This window comes from Myxocyprinus asiaticus, chromosome 48 (genome assembly GCF_019703515.2).
Source record: "Myxocyprinus asiaticus isolate MX2 ecotype Aquarium Trade chromosome 48, UBuf_Myxa_2, whole genome shotgun sequence".
NCBI classification, from domain to species: domain Eukaryota; kingdom Metazoa; phylum Chordata; class Actinopteri; order Cypriniformes; family Catostomidae; genus Myxocyprinus; species Myxocyprinus asiaticus.
The window spans coordinates 4057772-4077648 of NC_059391.1; the positions used below are offsets into that span (position 1 = coordinate 4057772).

Here is a 19877-nt window from a genome sequence, read left to right on the forward strand (position 1 = left end):
AACCTAGTATATTGTAAAGAATACAGAGATACTACCGCTGATTAAATGTAGTAATTAGGGATTGGTTACAGTGGTCAGCTAGTTGAATAATCATCCAACAGCTGACTAGTAGATTAATGTGGTTGACTAGTTTAGTAAATGTATTTATTAATTTTTTATTTTTTTTAGGATTGATATTTTTTAAGTTGTGCTTTAATGAGCATGCAGACAGCGTGCTGTGATTTAGCTTTATAGTTTGCATGATAAAACCCTCATAGAAAAGTTGCATCTTTAAATTCATCCTTCTTGTAGCACCACCACTACAGCCTTAAACGTTCAGACTAGGGTTGCTCTGATACCAAAATTTTGGCTTCGGTATGTGACAAGCCCTGATACCTCAATATCGATACTAAATTGTTACCTATGCAACAAATAAACAGCCTCATATGACTGATGAAGGGGCAAGACCATAAAGAAACCTCAGAAAATGTATTTATTGCTATTTTCAAGCACATTAGGGCCAAAATAACACAATTTCATGTTTTTCTTTAAAAAATTGCTTTTATTTTCGATTTTACTCTTTGCATCCCCTAGAACACGCTGCCCCTTTGGGGTATACATACAGCTCTGGAAAAAATTAGGAGACCACTGCAAAATTATCAGTTTCTCTGGATTTACTATTTATAGGTATGTGTTTGAGTAAAATGAACATTTTTGTTTTATTCTGTAAAGTACTGACAACATTTCTCCCAAATTCCAAATAAAAATATTGTCATTTAGAGCATTTATTTGCAGAAAATGACAACTGGTAAAATAACATAAAATCCCATTCCTCAAATAATGCAAAGAAAAACAAAGACACATCTGCCCGATTCCAGCCTTGCTGAATCACCCCCAGATCATCACCGATCCTCCGCCTGGACGTTTAATGGTTAGACGGAGACCTAGAGAGGCCTACAAGCCACAGTGTCTCGCACCCACTGTGAAATTTGGTGGAGGATTGGTGATGATCTGGAGGTGCTTCAGCAATGCTGGAATCGGACGGATTCATCTTTGTGAAGGACGCATGAATCAAGCCATATACAAGGTTATCCTGGAAGAAAACTTGCTTCCTTCTGCTCTGACAATGTTCCCCAACTCTGAGGTTTGGTTTTTCCAGCAGGACAATGCTCCATGCCACACAGCCAGGTCAATCAAGGTGTGGATGGAGGAGCACCTGATCAAGACCCTGTCATGGCCAGCCCAATCTCCAGACCTGAACCCCACTGAAAACCTCTGAAATATGATCAAGAGGAAGATGGATGGCCACAAGCCATCAAACAAAGCTGCTTGAAATTTTGCTCCAGGAGTGGCATAAAGTCACCCAACAGCAATGTGAAAGACTGGTAGAGAGCATGCCAAGACACATGAAAGCTGTGATTGAAAATCAGGGTTATTCCACCAAATATTGATTTCTGAACTCTTCCTAAGTGAAAACATTAGTATTGTGTTGTTTAAAAATGAAAATGAACTTGTTATCTTTGCATTATTTGAGGTCTGAAAACACTGTATCATTTTTATTATTTTGACCAGTTATCATTTTCTGCAAATAAATGCTCTAAATGACAATATTTTTATTTGGAATTTGGGAGAAATGTTGTCAGTACTTTATAGAATAAAACCAAAATGTTCATTTTACTTAAACACATACCTATAAATAGTAAATCCAGAGAAACTGACCATTTTGCAGTGGTCTCTTAATTTTTCTAGAGCTGTAAGAGTTCATATTTGGCTGTGCTTCTTACCAGATATAAAACCACTCAGAAATATTTTTAAAACGTTACTTTGGTGTCAGAGCCTTTTATTATGCTTACAAAAAAGACAAAGTGTGCCATATGAGTCAAAGACGTGTAACCAGGGTCTGGTAGGTCCATGATTCAGCCCTTGTACTAATTACTTAAAACTTAACATTTGAAGGTAATTTTAAATTGTACTGATTTTCTGTAAAGGTTTGAGCAATACATTCTTATGAATATTAAAAGAATTACGAGTATATTGTAATTTATTTTAAACAACACAGTGTTTATTTTTTTTACCACATTGATAGTGAATTCTTTGTTCTATTTCTGACAGAGTTCATAGTCTCAGTCTGACAATGTCCAGCAAACTCTAAATTTATTGTTTTCATGGCAGCCCGGAATCTGTTTCCTGCTATCAGGGTAAATTCTACGATGGTCCTCACAACTTGCAGCAGGAAGTGTTTCATCACGGGTTAAAAATCCACTGTATTCCTGAATGAGTGCCACTCCACGTTTTAGAGACTTTTAGAGACTCGACTGTTTCTGTAGCATGCTTGTAGTTGTTTCTGTCCTCCCACAAGTTCTGATCAACCATGAGAAATCCATCTTGAAGTTCCATCATTCGGAACAGTGTCATTGACTTTGCTGTGATGAAATCTTCCAAGTTCTTGTCCTTGAATAAACCAAGAGCAATAGTGATTCGCTTGGAATGATCCTGATCTTGGTCTCCTTCATTCTGCATGGCACTCACCATCAGTCTCTTGGTTGACGAACTGACCCGACTATCAAAGTAAGCCAAGCTAACAAGTTCCTGTGACAAGTACCACAAGTGATTGGAAACTTGCATGCTGTTGACTTTGAGATGGCTGAATGGATTGATGAGTATTCAAGTAGTCCGACCTGTGTTTGAGCTGGTTGTGTCAAAACACATAGCTTGGATGCTGCCGGCTATGCCCCAGTTTTCAATGGCTCCAAAAACAGCAGCAGCCTGGGCCTCACCTGTTCCGGATGGAAGCTTGGCAACTGTGAGTAGCTGAGAAACTCCTTTCCCTGAAACCAGTACAGGCAGGTGATCGACTTTCTCTTTTCCAGTTAGTTCAGGGATCAGTTTGCCATCCCAGTGAACAACAAGGAGAATGTTACCCTGAAACTCAGCCTTTATTTTTGCAGATCTTTGGACTCGGTGTTCTACTCTGTGTCAGCGAATTGAGTCTCTGTTTAGAGCAAGTTCATCAATGTTCTGTCCCAAACTTTTGGCAGTTTCTGCTATAACAAAAACAGCTTTGTGGTCTGACCTGAATCATGGATTTTAATACATGTTATTTTGAAGAATTTTATTACAAAATTCTAATTTATTTATTTATCTAATTATAGATTTATGTAACTATTTACACTTAAAAACATTTTAAATAGCAGTCATTTAACTCACCAATAGATAAGAATCAAGAAAGTTTACATCAATTGCCAATCACAAAAATTTTATAAATCTTCTTTGAATTTGGAATTCAAGACAATTAATTCAAACAGTTTTAGTCAACAGTTAAGTAATTAAACACACATACGACTGCAACAGTGTTGATTAGTCAGCATAGTCAGTCCAAACAAGTCTAAACATGTCTGGAATATGAATTCATGGGAATTTTGTTTCGTCAGCAAAACCATGGAATCTGGATATGAACCACAATGGATATGGATGGTCAGATATGAACCACAGTGATTGAATGTTGTGTGTGTGATGATTGGAGAAAGTGTCAATTTATTTATTAAGATAATCTATTATCAGTAGTATGTTAAATAACAGGGCGGCCGCAGCTTTGGAGTATCAGAAATTTCACCATCATTGAGCTACCCCTAAATATTGTTCACTTGTGCTGATATTTTGCCTGAATTTTTATTTCATACATAGTAACAAAATGAGAAGGTAAGAAGATCATATTTCAAAAGTTAAAAAATAAGCTCCACCCTAATGTCACATTTAAATAAAGATAGTGAGTTGATGCCAGAGTTTTTATACAAAGTCACATGACCCCAGTATATGCAGGGACCCCCTTTTCAATAATTTTCACCAAAATGTAGCCCACTCGCTCGGTGCTCCTTTCCCAGACCTCAAATGTTTGTATCTCCCAGGATACAAAAATCTTTTCTAGGGTAAAATGCTTATTTTTCTGATGTAACACTACTGCAACAAGGCACATATTCAAAGCATAATGAATAATGGATAATGCACTTCAAAAGTAGACTGGTTAAAACTATGGTAATTCTCAAATTGTGCATTTGATGGCATCAGTAAGTGAAAACTTTTTAGCGAGATGGCACATCCACAGCGCTAGGTGTGAGTATAAGTAGACACACTGCCACAGTAATACATGTAGTGCTCATGTGTTCTTCTCTCTCCCCTGTAGTGTAAATATTCCTCGAGCTAAGCGCGAGTTGAGTCAACTGAACATCTGTACGTCTCCACAGCAGAAGCTGCTCTGCCTCAGGAAGGTTATCTACACTGTCATGCAGTCACCTAGAAACAGAGACACTGGTATATACCAACTAAAGTTCCTTTCTATCAATATGTACCATTTTTAAACATGATGATAATACCATGTAATTCTTTGAGACCACTAGTGAAAATATCACAAATTTGCTTATTTGATTAGTGACCTAGTGCAGAATTTGAAATATTTCATTTATTTTTTATTATTTCACAGTCCCAAAAAGTTTTATTTCCAGATTTAAATTAGATGATTTGGAGATTTTCAAACGTAGACTCAGACATTTGAACCTAACTCTGTATATATTGGATTGTTATGTTAATCATTCATTGTCATTGTATACATGGTATTACCCATCTGATACCATTATTGTGCCATGTTTTTTCATCATGGATTATCTTAGTTTTGCTAAAACTTCATCATCATGGCATGTGTTTACGTCTTCTTGACCTTTATTTAAAGGAATATTCCGGGTTCAATACAAGTTAAGCTCAATCGGCAGCATTTATGGCGAAATTTTGATGACCAAAAAAAATCGATAATAATTTTGGCTCGTCCATGCTTTTCATTAAAAAAAGCATGTTACAGTGAGTCACTTACAATGGAAGTGAATGGGGCCAATTTTTGGAGGGTTTAAAGGCAGAAATGTGGAGCTTATAATTTTATAAAAGCACTTGCATTAATTCTTCTGTTAAAACTTTTGTATCATATGAGCTTTAAAGTTTAAATTGTAATTTTTACAGTCATTTTAGGGTTTGTTGACATTACATCGTTATGGCAACAAAGTTATAAATATTGGCTATAACTTTACCCAGAAAAGGTTAGTAAGTGATTTTATCTCACTATAGTCTTGTGACTATACTTTTGAAACATTTACAGATTGGCCCCCATTCACTTCCATTGCAAGTGCCTAACTGTAACCCCGAGTTTAACTTCTTTTTTTTTTTTTAAGAAAAGGAGGAGCAAGTCAAAATAAATGTTTGCGGTACTCAATATTATGCCACAAATGCTGTCGATTGAGCTTGTATTCAACCTGGAATATTCATTTTAGTAGATTTGATGAACATTGTCCTGTTCGACCTTTGGACATCAGTTCACAGTGTTTGTAAATGTTCATATAAACTTTCTCTTTGAGACAGAGCTCTGCTTGTATGGCTTTTGTAACCGGATTAGCCGGCATACACTCATTCAGAACAGTTAGTCCACTGTTTGACTTTAAACTTGAGTTTTCACGAAGCCGAGCACTGGCAGAGCAACAAATCCTCCAGTCTGTGTAAAATACATAGAGGAATTCTCTCCTAATGTGTGTTTGTATAACAGCTTGTTTAGCAATTCTCCCATTTTTACCCTAACAGGGCAGACAAAAAAAAAAAGAGTGTGTAGGTCTTGTCCAGGAGGGTGAATTTAGTTTTCTTCTGGAAATGTTTTATTTGTCATGGTGTATTATATCTTGTATAGTCTCATGTGTAGTACAATTGACTATCATGTCCAAGAACAACTCCCGAAAGTTGTGTAGCTGCCAGCCAATTAAATTTGAACGGGCGATTTTAGCCAGCCTTTGTCAGTTTTGCATGCAGTATGAGTAAGGTGGTAAGTGGGAGTTGCTGTTGGAGGCTTTATAAAACACTGTAATGGCCTGTGGATCTTCTGTCTCTCTCTCGGCAGTGAATATTGAGGCTGTTTGTGCTGATGATCTATTGCCAGTCATTCTTTATCTGTTAATTAAAACCGAGATTCCTAACTGGTGAGTCGGGCAACATTTATACCTCCTAATTAATTTACAGGAATTGATTGAATTGTTAAATATGCTTTGAAATTTGATCAGTGCTTATATGTTTACATTTAAAGACCCCATGAAATCTAAATTGGAGTTTTGTGGCTGTCAGACAATGTCTGTTGTTTTGTGGTAGTGTACTCCTAAAAGTTGACAAAGCATCTTTTAGGGAAAACAGACCAACCATGTTGATTACATCATCTTGCACTCAGGGGCATATGCAGATTTGTGACCAATAAAATGCTTTCTAGAATGTGAATTTCCTTTCCTCTAATATCACCTGACGCAGACTAGATATAGTGTGATTCCGGAAATAAAATCCCATTCATTTTCTCCATATGGGAATTGATTATTAATTATAAAATATAAACTTTTAAAGATAGATCTTCTGTGAGCTCTGAGGTTGTTAGCAGAATTCCTGGTAAAGTTAAACTACTCCATGATCCTAAAGGTAGACGATCCACCAATCAGAGAATGGTGGTAAGCAAACCGCGGTCAGAAAAAGTCCAACAGCGACTTCCCAATTCCACAATGCAGTAAAGGTGACACAACCGAATCGGTCTCTCTACACTCTCAAACTACTTATTTATTTGTATATATCTGAATATTGTACAATGCAATTTAAATATATTGATTCTTTACTTATAATCAACAACTTTAAATCAATATTTCTGATTATGTCGTTCATGAGGGAATGAGCTACAATCTTATGAAGCATTATGAAAGATGTTCAGTACACAATCTTGTACTTTGTCTTTTTCTTTGATTTTCAAATACTTTACTTTGCTTCAAATCAAGTTTATTATGTTGTGATTCATCATGGCTTACAACTCTTTTATGAAGGATTTTATGAAATCCCTATGGGAAAAATAAATGGGAAAACAGTTCTGGAACCAAGACAGCTGAAAACGTGGACGGGCACTGTTGCACTGTTTAGCCAGTAGCAAATCATGGTTCATGGTAGGGATGTCAATTTTCAGACATTTTCCTAATCGATCGTCATGAAAATTAATGATCAATTAATCGATTAATCTTTAATGTTAATACCACAAAACACATGTGGAGGACTCCAAATAATATGTGCATGTAGCCTACTCTTTAAATATAAGGAAAATGATTACATGTAAGAAATTAAAGTATTGGAATTTTCCTCTTAAAATATTCTTGGTTCAGTGTATTTTAATACATTTAGACTATGTTTAGTACAAATTTGTGAATTATTTAATTACTGTTAATGAATTACTGTTAGTAATAACTTTTATACAAGATATAGACTACTGTATTACTATATTATAATGAGTTCATTAAAACACATTGTGGATTGTGGGATATTTCGGTTCTTTGATCTAATATTTTTTATTTGAAATTAGTCAAATGATAACACGCTGCATAAACACAGTAGCCTACATAACATACCATTTCTCATGTGATGATGAGATGTCAGCTGAATGTGCTTTCCCGGCAATCACATAGTTTGGGATGAAACAAGGACAGCAGCAGATCAACTGTGCTTGTTTTCATGTTGTACTTTAACATACTATCATGGTGTTTGCAGAAAACATAATGTTCATTAATCCACATTTTTCCTGAACGCGGAAGTGTTCCATGATTCGACTGTTTTCAATTTCCGGTCTCCAGTGTTTTCACTTCCATCGCCGTATATTCTTAGCATGTAATGTGATGTTTAGAGTATTACATTTGCAAAAATGGTCAAAAAAACGTGTCTGTATAGTGCCGATACTTCACAGAATCGAGATGACCGTTTTTTATTGACAGTGCTAGGGCTGCAACTAAATTATTTTGATAATCGATTAATCTAACGATTATTAGAATGATTATTCGACTATTCAGCGATTATGGCAACGATTAATCATTAGCTCTTAACCGATTATTCAGCTTGTGCCCCGACTTAAATGGTTGTATTAAACGTGCTTACTAACAATAAAGAGGACAAAATCATCTTTTAAAAATACCTCTAAATGGCATTCACTGAATTAAAGGGAAAAAATACTTCTTATGTTTAATTCTGTAAAGATATTCACTGCAAAACAAATCCTATTGTTATCAAGTGTTTTTGTCTTGTTTTCCATTTAAAATAGTCTAAACATCCTTAAAACAAGATACATTTACTTGCTTTAAGAGAATGTATCTTAAATATAAGTGTATTTTGTATATAAGTGTATTTTTTCTCTTGGTTATACTTCTGCAAGTGCAGTAAATACTAAATATACTTCTATTCATGATCTATTCTCTAAAAGCAAGTCTAAATATCTTATATGCTGCTTCTCATGTGAACTCATCATGCATTTTTAGATATTTTTAAATATCTGTATTTTCTATATTATATTCAACATTCTCAGATAACAAGTTATTCTTCTGCAGTATATCTGCTAAAGTAAATGAATGTTGTTTTAAAGGAGTTTTAGATATTTATATTGGAAAACAAGCCAAAACAAAAACAAATTAAAAAGTATTTTGTTTCAGTGTATAATGGGTGAAGACTACCCTCTCACACATTTCTGTTCACTTCAATCCATCTTTAACTCACAAAAAAAAAAAAAAAAATATCTCTTATTAATAAAGCTGCGTATTGCCAATTTTCTTCATGATAAGAAATGCACAGTGATACATATTTTATGCTTCAATAAGTCACGAGCCATCATGTTATAAGTTAGCTGCAGCAAGCGTGCGCTCGAGGCATGAGCATCCCCGCAGCAGAGTGTTCCTCAGCCGGGTGCAGTTTCAATCTCTTCCCCCTTAGATCAGGACACTTCGCGCAACTCATAGAAGAGGCGCTGACTGCACAGAGAAATGTCAATTTCAGAGTTTGTAGTTACTTACATGATCTGCTTCCATATTATTTGAACTTTAATAAAGCTATAACGCATTAAATATAACTGCATTTAAGATGTAACGGCAGGGTGTTTCCTTTAAAGAACTCCGGCTCCGCTTATTCCACAGCGAGAGTGCTTCTGTATTTACTTATTTTGTATTTTTGCATTATAATTCCCTCATACTTTGCGATCTTCATCACCTGAAGCTGTTTGGAAAGTTTAGAGTGCATCTGGACTGTGAGCTGTGAAATTCTTCCTCTCCTCAGTCAGGCGCGAACTGCAGTGCTGCTCTCACGCATCATCATTAGAGTTTAATGTGATCTCATGTTACGTTAAATGAGATCAAACGACTATTTGACAACGGAAATTTTTGTCGACAATTTTTTTTATTTTTATTGTCGACGTTGTCAGTATCATCGACTAATCGTTTCAGCCCTAGAGAGTGCCTCACCTGAGTGTGTAGATGGTCCGAGCTTAGTTACGGTGATATCATTAACTATTTTGAGTTGTTATGACAGCCAACAACAGCACAAGTTGAGCCTGGAATACATTTTTACTCCAAAAAAACTTAAATGGTGGTTGTTCTCTATCTAAGTTGCGTCTCGATACCAGAAACAAAAAAAAAAAAGGCAATTAGAATCATCTTGGCGCCGCCCAGTGGTTGCTCAGGAAAACACTGATTATTGAGCCCGTTTCATCTTCATCTATGCGTCTTCTACGCAAGTCGTAACATCATGCAGCACACAAGCGCCCTCTAGCAACGGGTGACTGTATAGACAGCCTCATCAACGTCTGTTGGCATGATTACTGAATGCATGTGTCCTGAAATTAATTAATCGACGATCGATAAGCTTAATCGATCAAATTATTAAAGAAGATTAATCGATTATCGATTAGTCATTTAACATCCCTAGTTCATGGCTGTGATGTGATCTAAAGCTACAGGTTATTTAAAAAGAGGATGAGCCCTTCAGTATGTCCTATCTTAACTAACATCCTATTTAAAAGGAAATAAGTCAACATAGGACAGAAAATTGCACTTATCAAGCCATTTCATGGGGTCTTTCATTTTGAATCTATAGTGTAGGCCAGGGGTGTCAAACTCGGTTCCTGGAGGGCCACAGTCCAGCAGAGTTTAGCTCCGACCCTAATTAAACACACCTGAAGCAGCTAAACAAGGTCTTCAGGAGTGCTTGAAGATTACAAGGAGGCATTTTGGAGCAGGGCTGGAACTAAACTCTGCAGGACTGTGGCCCTCCAGGAACTGAGTTTGACACCCCTGGTGTAGGCTATACTTAATATTTTGAATTTCTCACCAGGATGGCGAATCTGAGTTATATAAAGAATTTTCACTTCTTTAACTCCATTGAGGATGACCTGAGTTACTGTCTTGCCTCGTTTGAGGCCGCAGTGGAGCACTTCAGACAGGCCGACTTCACCCAGAGTGCACTGGTAAGAGCTTCACCAGTAGAGTGTAATAGTTAGAGGTAGACTGATATATCGGTGTTACCGATTAATCTGTGCCGATCAGTGTTGGGTATCTTTACTTTTAAAAGTAACTCGTTAGAATATTGCATTACTCCTTAAAGTAATTTAATTAATTAAAAATTAATTAGAAAGTAAAGCATTACATCACTTTTGGGTTATTTTTGCATTACTTTTTCTCTTCTGCTGCTATGTATTCCATACAAATAAACCATGCATTGCATACAAGAGACATTACAGGTCATGCTAGCTACTGTACAACACTCATGACAAAAAAAATGACATGTCACACTCATGACATTGTAAACAAACAGATATTTAGAAAGTCTGTCTTCACTTCATATTTATAATAAAGAATCAATAGCATGAATATGCATGATTTGTTTTTCCATCAACATGGCAACCAATATGAATAATGAAGAATAACCACTGTCTTACCTAAAGCAACAAAGTCCAACACTTGAACCTGCATCATATATGTCATTATGTGCTGTGCCCATTGACAATGTAAGTCAAATGTAGATGTTTTTCAAAAGTCAGGATACAATTCAGTGGGAAATGCCAGCCTAACATGTTCAAGGAATGTGTCTGATAATAAAATAATATTTTTTCACAGAAGTCATCTCAGTGCACGCTTGTTTTGAGTTGATCCACAGATTGTACAGATGCCACTGGTTGATCGCATACAACTTCAAAGGCGCATTTTGATGCAATTTGAATGGAATCGTTTTTAATTCTACCAAAATGTCATAAAAACGGTTTGTTTCATGAATCAAACTACTTGTTTATTATAAAACAAAAATGTAAAATCCTTTTAGAAACTAAGATATTTTCTCTGCGTACACAATGGATGTAGAACGTTGCTCGGAGCCACTGATCCAGAGTCAGCTTTTTTCATCCCATTCTCCCAGTTATGGGGAGCTGTTCGGCTGCATAAGTCAGTGAATTGAGCGAGTATTTTGTAACATTTGCAAGCCTGTTTAATGTGCAGTTTTCTTCCTCACCTATAGGGGGCACTGGAGTGCTCTGTGTAGGATGTAAGTTGTGAAAAAGTGTAGAGCAAGATATAACTTGTTTATCTGTCCGGAATTTGTGGAGGAATTAACAGGACTTTATTTGTGGAGGAAGTTATGACCCTTGAGAGATGCATCACAGATTGTACCCAGAAGGTGAGTCAGTGTTGCTCACAGATGGAGCTGAATAACCAATGTAAGGTAATAGAGGAAAAGTTGACCTATCAAATTGAGAGGGAATGTGAATGAGTTCATAAAATCCTAAAGCTGAATATTCAAGATTTGGGGAAGTCAGTAGTTGATTGTTTAAAAGGAAGAGATGTCTAAATTGACATTAAGTTAAGGTCATGGGCTCCGTTGATGTCAACCCCAATACCCTCACCTACTCTCCTTACCTCAACTGTAACCAAAGTCTTGAGTAAAACCCACAATGTTCAGCCAAGTCAGCCTCCTTTATCCAGTGCTGAAAATATACCTGCAAATCCCTATCAGCCACCGGTAAAAGTTGAGTTCCTGCATTTTGGCAGTGGCGAAGAGAACGATCCAATTTCTTTCACTGAACATTGTAAGGAATATTTAGCCATTGGACCTCTAAGTGACTCTGAAATATTAGGTTCTCTCACTTCAGTATTGAAAGGCGCTGCAAAAGACTGGTGGCTAGCAGAAAGGAGAACAGTACTGATGTGGAGCCAATTTAAGGAGATATTCCTTTGCTCTTTTCTAAGTGACTACTATGAAGCAGAAGCTGCAAGAACGTTGTTGGAGAGAAAACAAGGTGCCAAAGAGAGTATTCGGGACTTTGCTTTCCACTATAGTGCTCTATGCCTAAGATGGAAGAAAGATATGCCAGAGAGGGAAGTTGTGCAGGCTATACTCAGAAACTGCAATCCTCGACTAGCTAGCCTACTACGAGGAACGGTGAGGGAGGTAGGCGAATTGATGAGGATTGGTACTCAAATTGAAAGGGATTTTGAGGAAGCTAAGTGATATTGGAGCCATGCCAATTCTGAGAAACAAAATAAAAAATCCCATAATGACAGAGACACTCTCTCTAAATCAACTCACGCTAACACCTGGTTAATGCAGTCTGTTCAGTGTTCTAACAGGCTAGATTTGAAGGTGGTGACCTTGCCCATATTACTTCAAAGCCAATATTTTCAAGCCATGGTAGACACAGGCAGCACCCTGTCTCTAATTCAAGAGTCTTGCTGGAGCCAACTGAAATGCTGAGAGCAGTGGAATCCAAGCCATGGACAAACATTTATGTTAGCCAATGGTCAAGTGCAATATGCCATCGGAATGTCTAACTGGGAATGTGAGCTACAAGGACGGAAATTCAACTTTACATTGTATGTTATGAGAGATTTGGATCTTACAGTGCCAATAATTTTGGGAATGGACTTTTTGACATCTTCTGGTGTATTATTAGATTTTAAAAAGGCTCAATATAGCTTACCTTCCAAGGATGACTGCTTGCATGAGGCATTTCCATTTTTGGCTGTCAAGTCTTTCTTTGCTGTCTTTTTATCTAGCTTTACCTACTCCAGAAGAGTTGTCAGAAACTTTATTAACCTTATTAGCACTCAAAGCCGACACTACCACACAGTTCCAAAACCTTCTAGAGAATCTGATGAGAGATTGGCCTACTGTCTGTACAAATGAAATAGGGCACACCGAAGTAGTCAAGCACTGCATCATTACTACCAATGATGTTCCTATCTGGAAGAGAGCATACAAGGTGTCTGTAGAAAAACAGCAGTTCATTGACAAGGAGATTAAGGAGATGCTGGACAAGAAAATAATTCAACCTTCAGTCTCACCATGGGCTTCACCTGTTGTCATTGTCCCAAAAAAGGGAGGAGGATCCAGATTTTGTGTAGATTTCCGTGGGTTGAATACAAAAAATGATTTGGAAGGCTATCCGATGCCCCAGACACAAGATATCCTGGAATCTTTACATGGAGCTGGAATTTTCAGTACTTTGGATCTCAAAAGTGGGTACTAGCAAGTAGAAATGGAGCACGAGAGCATACCCAAGATTGCTTTTGTTACTACTGGTTTATATGAATTCCTACAGCTTCCTTTAGGCCTTAAGAATGCTGCTGCATCTTTTCAGCATCTGATGGAATGTGTGCTGAAAGATTTCAAAGAAAGTGCTGTTTTGTGTACATCAACGATATTGTGGTGTACTCAAAGGATGAGAGAGAACACCTGATGCACCTCAGCCAAGACTTTAGCTGCCTACACAAAGCTGGTCTGACTTTGAACCTCGAGAAGTGTAATCTGATACAATGATCTTTCACTTTCCTAGGGCATGTGGTATCAGGGGAAGGAATCAAGAAAGAGCCTGCAAAGGTAGCAGCAGTAAGCCAATTTCAAGTTCCACAATCCCTTTAAGATGTGCAACACTTTTTAGGCCTTTCAGGATGGTATCATTAGTTCATTTCCTGGTTTTCAGAGAAAACACACTCAAAAAAAAAAAAGAAAAAAAAGAAAGGAGCTATTTGTACCTGGACCGAGGATTGTCAAGAAGTATTTGAGGTAATCAAGCATGACTTGACTAAGGCCCCTGTTTTGATCCCACCAGATTTCTCCAAGCCACAGATGGATGCTAGCGAGAGTGGCCTGGGAGCGGTTTTAACGCAGGAAATAGAAGGAGAGGAACGTGTTATAGCCTATGCTTCCCGCCTACTTCATGGAGCAGAGAAGCATATTCAGTATCCGAGAAAGAATGTGGTGATTTTTTTGTGGGCCGTTGAAAAGTAGAGCCCGTATCTTGAAGGCAGACCTTTTGAAGTGATAACAGATCATGCAGCACCTGCCTGGGTCTTTAATCACCCTAAACCGTCATCAAGATTGACACGTTGGACTGTTCGCCTTCAAGAATTTGATTTCATTGTCAAGTACAGAATAGGTCAGTGTAACATGGTTCCAGATACATTGTCTCACAGCCTGGAAAATACTATGATGCCGAATATGATAGCCCATGTTAAAACAGCTGATTTATAAGTAGCGCCCACTAGTTTGCCAGTTGACTGGGCTGATATCACCAAAGCACAACAAGAGGACCTTGAGGTTCAGGAGTTGATTGCCAAAGCTACCTCTCAAACCGACACAGATCCCTCAAAAATCCAATATGTTGTAAAGAATTGTTTCCTGTTCCGCAGTGACCCAGATGGCCAGAAACGACAGAAACTTCAGTTAGTCATACCTGCATGCTTGCGAGGAGAGTTCCTGAAGTATGCACATGAGAACCCTTTGAGTGGTCACCTTGGTCGACTCAATACCCTGCTGAGGTTGGTGGAAGTTGTTTATAGGCCCAGCTTACGATCTGATGTTTGGAAACACTGTAGAGCGTCAAGTGTGCCAGAAATATAAGCCCTCTGTCTCCAAGTTGGCAGGATACTTACAGTCAACACCTGTGGTAGAGCCAGGTTACATGTTAGGAATAGACCTGATGGGCCCGTTTCCTAAAAGTCCCAGACAAAATGAGCATCTCTTGGTGATTCTAGATTACTGCTCTAAGTGGGTTGAATTGTTCCCCTTACGAGTTGCCAAAGCCCCACAAATAGCTCGTATTCTAGTGGAGGAGATTTTTACACAGTGAGGGACATCTGTCTATATTGTATCTGACAGAGGAGCTCAGTTTACTTCTCACCTCATTAGTTTAATATGTAAACAATGAGGTGTCATCCAGGAACTAACCACCGCCAGTCATCCTCAAACTAACCTTACGGAACGCATCAACCGTATGCTCAAAACCATGTTACTACGCTTTGTTTAATGTGCAGTTTTCTTCATTACCGATAGGGGGCACTGGAGTGCTCTGTGTAGGATGTAAGTTGTGAGAAAGTGTAGAGCAAGATGGAACAGCATGGTTTGCCTTGTGTTCTTAGGCTGCTGTCAATCAAATACTTGTTGAGAAACTTCAGTTTGCTGCTCAATTAAGGATTTTTGTGTGCAGCCCTTGTTACCTTACTCATCTGCTCTTGGTGCATGGGATACCCACTCTCTCCTAATGCTGTTCCTGAGAGCCTGATGTTCAATGGGGTTACTTGGACTAATTTATGATAGAGAAAATGTGATGCATTTGGATCTTAAGTCACCTTCAGGACATTTCATCAGATAAGACTCTCTTCTTCCATTCACAAAACTCATTACTTGCATCAGTTGTTTTATTTCATGCCATGGACTTAAAGGACTGCTTGATCTCTCAGAGCTATTGCTCCTATTTTTTTATGGGATTTGTTTGAATTTATGCTTTGTTGAACAAACAATTGATTTATGTGAAGTGCAATTTTGTGTTTATTTTACATTTACTTTTCTTTATCATTTATACTCCGTTAATACTACTGGTTTGATACTTTATTGTACAAGTTCAAAATACAATTTAATGTAATACATGTGAGCCCTCCTTCATTCATACTTATAACTACCTTTGAGTTAAAGAGACATAGAGACAGTTATAATTTCATACATCATTTTTTTTAGTGCAGTGTGTATTAACACATGAATCAATCATGTTTCACTCAACCGAATGCTGACCTCATATTACGCTAAAACGCGCAACACGGCTTGTATAGCTAATGCACATGCGCGTTAGAGAGTGTTGATTGACAGGCGATGTCTGTATCTAAAAAGTGATTGGATCTTTTACCTGCAGGGCAGGACTTCCTTTCTACATCCATTGACTGTTGGATGCTAGAGCTTCTTTGTTGGGTGTTCCCATTTTTCCCATTCATTTTAAAAAAGTGACTCATCTCTGCTAAATAGTCTCTGGCCTCACATTCTATAGAACTACTATGCCCATCATGCACTACGTCTCCTCACCTAAGTTTGCACACTTATACTCATGATTTCTCACAATACAGGGAAAGAAGAGGTGTACAAAATTTATTTAAAAAGCAACTCCGATATTATGGTCTAAAATAAAAAAATATTGCATTACTTTACTCGTTACTCCAAAGTAATCTGATTACGTAATACACATTACTTTTAATGCGTTACCCCCAACACTGGTGCATATAGTTACTTTTTGGAACTAACGCGATAGCTGGCAATAGTTCCAATCAATTGGACCCTTGTAGCCTCAATATGTATGACCATCATAGTAAGGAAAGACTTCGATTTTTTTTATTTTTTTTACATTCTATAAATTCTATAAACAAATTTTAAAAACTATTGGCCGATTAATCGATTATCTGCCTTTTCCACCACCTTAGTTATCGGCATCGGCAAAATCCACTATCGTCGACCTCTAGTTATAGTTAATAAACCTGCAGAAAAATTTCTAGTTCAGTTCCGTGCAGTGATGATGACCCAAGAACTGGTGAAATCAAAATCCAGCAACCTGGAATTAACCCCTCTGTGGAACCCAGGTTGACCAATTTTAGATTTTAACACGATTGACATCCACTCAAACTTTTTGGCATGAAACTTCACGACATCCTCAACAAAGGTAATTTGAACCTGACAATGTAACAATTAGTAATTTCATGTATTTTAAAACAAAGTTATATATAAAAAATTAAGAAGAACTATTTTGCCCATTTCACCCAATTTATATAAAGACTTAAGAGAAGGCTGTAATATGCCCGAAAATGTTAAAATGTAATGCAGTGCCAAAACATTATCAAATTGACACCAGAACTGTGCAGAACTGAAAACATTACAAACCAAATATCAGTAGCAGTAGTGAAAATTTTGCATTTACTGTATACTGTATATAACTAGTACATTTTTAAATTAGTGAAAGGTTTGTTATTGATGATAAAACAATTGTTCGGTGAAAATGTGCTAATTGTGACTGTTGAACTATGATTTAACGGGCTGGGTCAATTTGACCTGGTACGTGCTGCAGTGGAACTTCAGTGTCAAGAGGAGGGTTAAAGGGATAGTTCACCTAAAAATGACAATTCCGTTATCTTTTACTCACATTTATGACTTTCTATTTCCCGTGGAAAAAAAAATTGATGTTTTGAAGAATGTTTATATTGCTATTTTCCCTACAATAAAAGTGAATGGGGAGGAACGCTGTTGAGCTCCAAAAATGGCGAAAACTTAGTTTCATAAAAGCAGACCAATGCGATTTTTGCTCAGTATGTCAAGTCTGAAGCCATACGATAGGGTAGTGTAATGAACAGACCCAAATTTAAGTTGGAATTCACAATCAACCTTTGCATGGTTTGAATCTACAACCTATTGGTTACCAGCCCAGATATTCAGGCTACACCACCTCATGAATCAAGGCACTTAACCCCAGGATTGCTTAAAGGAGACTAAGCCATTACACACACACACACACACACACACACACAAGCATATTATTTAATAATATATTTTTATATTTTTAGACAATAACATCTTTCTGACAACTGGAAATTCGGTTAGTTTATTAGAAAATGTTCATAGCAGTTGTTATATGTCTCAGTGTTTGTTTATCTCTGTGTGCAGCCTGTATAAAAAATTTTGAATTTAACTCTACTGTGTCATTTGGCCTCAGGCAAGCAATGTGATCATGAGAAAACTCTTTAATCTTACCATTCTCCAGTGTTTTAGAAAGAGTCACATGCTTTTATGATCATGAGAGCTGACCACATTCCACACACATCATGTAGCAAATAGTTAGGGGAAAGTTGACATGTACTGCGGTGTAACATGTTATACTTGTGTGACTTCTGATTTCATTCTTTATTTTTATTATAATGCAGTTTTTCTGACAACATATTAATTGAGCAACTACATGGAATATTTGTACTTTTAGAAAATAATTTGACACACCGCAGGACCATTTAAAATGAACCAGTGAAGGCAAAAAATGTGTTTAAAGATGTTGGACAAACTTAAAGTGACCAGTTAAAGCCCCCAAAATATATGCTTTCCATTTATATATATATATATATATACACAGTTGTGCTCAAAATGTTGCATACCCTTGGAGAATTGGTAATATATGTACCATTTTTCAAGAAAACATGATTGAGCAGGCAAAACACATTTCTTTTATTTCTTATGGGATTCATATTCAACTGTAGGTTATAACAGAATGGCACAATCATAAAAAAAAACATGGCAACAAAGAAAAAAATGAAATGACCCCTGTTCAAAAGTCTGCATACCCTTAGTTCTTAATACTGTGTATTGCCCCCTTTAGCATCAATGACAGCATGCAGTCTTTTGTAATAGTTGTCTATGAGGCCCCAAATTCTTGCATGTGGTATAGCTGCCCATTCGTCTTGGCAAAATGCCTCCAGGTCATGCAAAGTCTTTGGTTGTCTTGCATGAACCGCACATTTCAGATCCCCCCAGAGTGGCTCGATGATATTAAGGTCAGGAGACCGTGATGGCCACTCCAGAACCTTCACCTTTTTCTGCTGTAACCACTGGAGGGTCAACTTGGCCTTGTGCTTAGGGTCATTGTCGTGCTGGAAAGTCCAAGAGCGTCCCATGCGCAGCTTTCGTGCAGAAGAATGCAAATTGTCTGCCAGTATTTTCTGATAACATGCTGCATTCATCTTGCCATCAGTTTTCACAAGATTCCCCGTGCCTTTAGAGCTCACACACCCCCAAAACATCAGTGAGCCACCACCATGCTTCACAGTGGGGATGGTATTCTTTTCACTATAGGCCTTGTTGACCCCTCTCCAAACATAGCGCTTATGGTTGTGACCATAAAGCTCTATTTTGGTCTCGTCACTCCAAATTACAGTGTGCCAGAAGCTGTGAGGCATTTTAAGGTGCTCACGGACATATTGTAACCAGGCTTTTTTGTGGCACTGGTCAGTAAAGGCTTCTTTCTGGCAACTCGACCATGCAGCTCATTTTTGTTCAAGTATCGTCGTATTGTGCTCCTTGAAACAACCACACCGTCTTTATCCAGAACAGCCTGTATTTCTCCTGAGGTTACCTGTGGGTTTTTCTTTGTATTCCGAAAAATTCTTCTGGCAGTTGTGGCTGAAATCTTTCATGGTCTACCTGACCTTGGCTTGGTATCAAGAGATCCCCGAATTTTCCACTTCTTAATAAGTGATTGAACAGTACTGACTGGCATTTTCAAGGCTTTGGATATCTTTTTATATCCTTTTCCATCTTTTTTTTTAAAAACTTTGATTTAACATTTTTATTTATTAAAACACAGGAAAACAAAACATAATTATAAATACACAAAATCAACTTTTAACACCCACTACCACCCCTCCTCCTCCCCAACCCCACCCCAAACCTCAACAAACATCCCTGTGGTCTTAGATAAACACATATAAAAGAATACAAAAACAAAAACCAAACAACTAAAAGAGGAAAAAAGAGAAAGGTAATAATAATAATAATTTTTATATATATATATATATATATATATATATATATAATATATACACAAATATAAAAATCACACACACTGACAGTTACCCCTCTCTCTCCACTATTCCACCCGAGAACCCTCCAAGAATGCTAAATATCCACCCCATTTTCCCACAAACAGATCCAGATTCCCCATTCTTCTATAAGACCCCTCCTCTAAGGCCGCCACTCTC

The 19877-nt window shown here is 37.4% G+C and overlaps 1 protein-coding gene across 5 annotated transcripts in view; it reads left to right on the forward strand.

Moving 5' to 3' along the window:
* Positions 1 to 19877, forward strand: part of LOC127437448 (ankyrin repeat domain-containing protein 27-like) — a 61406-nt gene that overhangs the window by 22826 nt on the left and 18703 nt on the right. For all 5 annotated transcript variants that reach the window (XM_051692375.1, XM_051692370.1, XM_051692373.1 and 2 more), the window contains 3 exons: positions 4160 to 4287; positions 5906 to 5984; positions 10168 to 10300. In XM_051692375.1, the coding sequence (XP_051548335.1) occupies positions 4160 to 4287; positions 5906 to 5984; positions 10168 to 10300 (340 nt within the window). The remainder of the gene's footprint in view (positions 1 to 4159; positions 4288 to 5905; positions 5985 to 10167; positions 10301 to 19877) is intronic.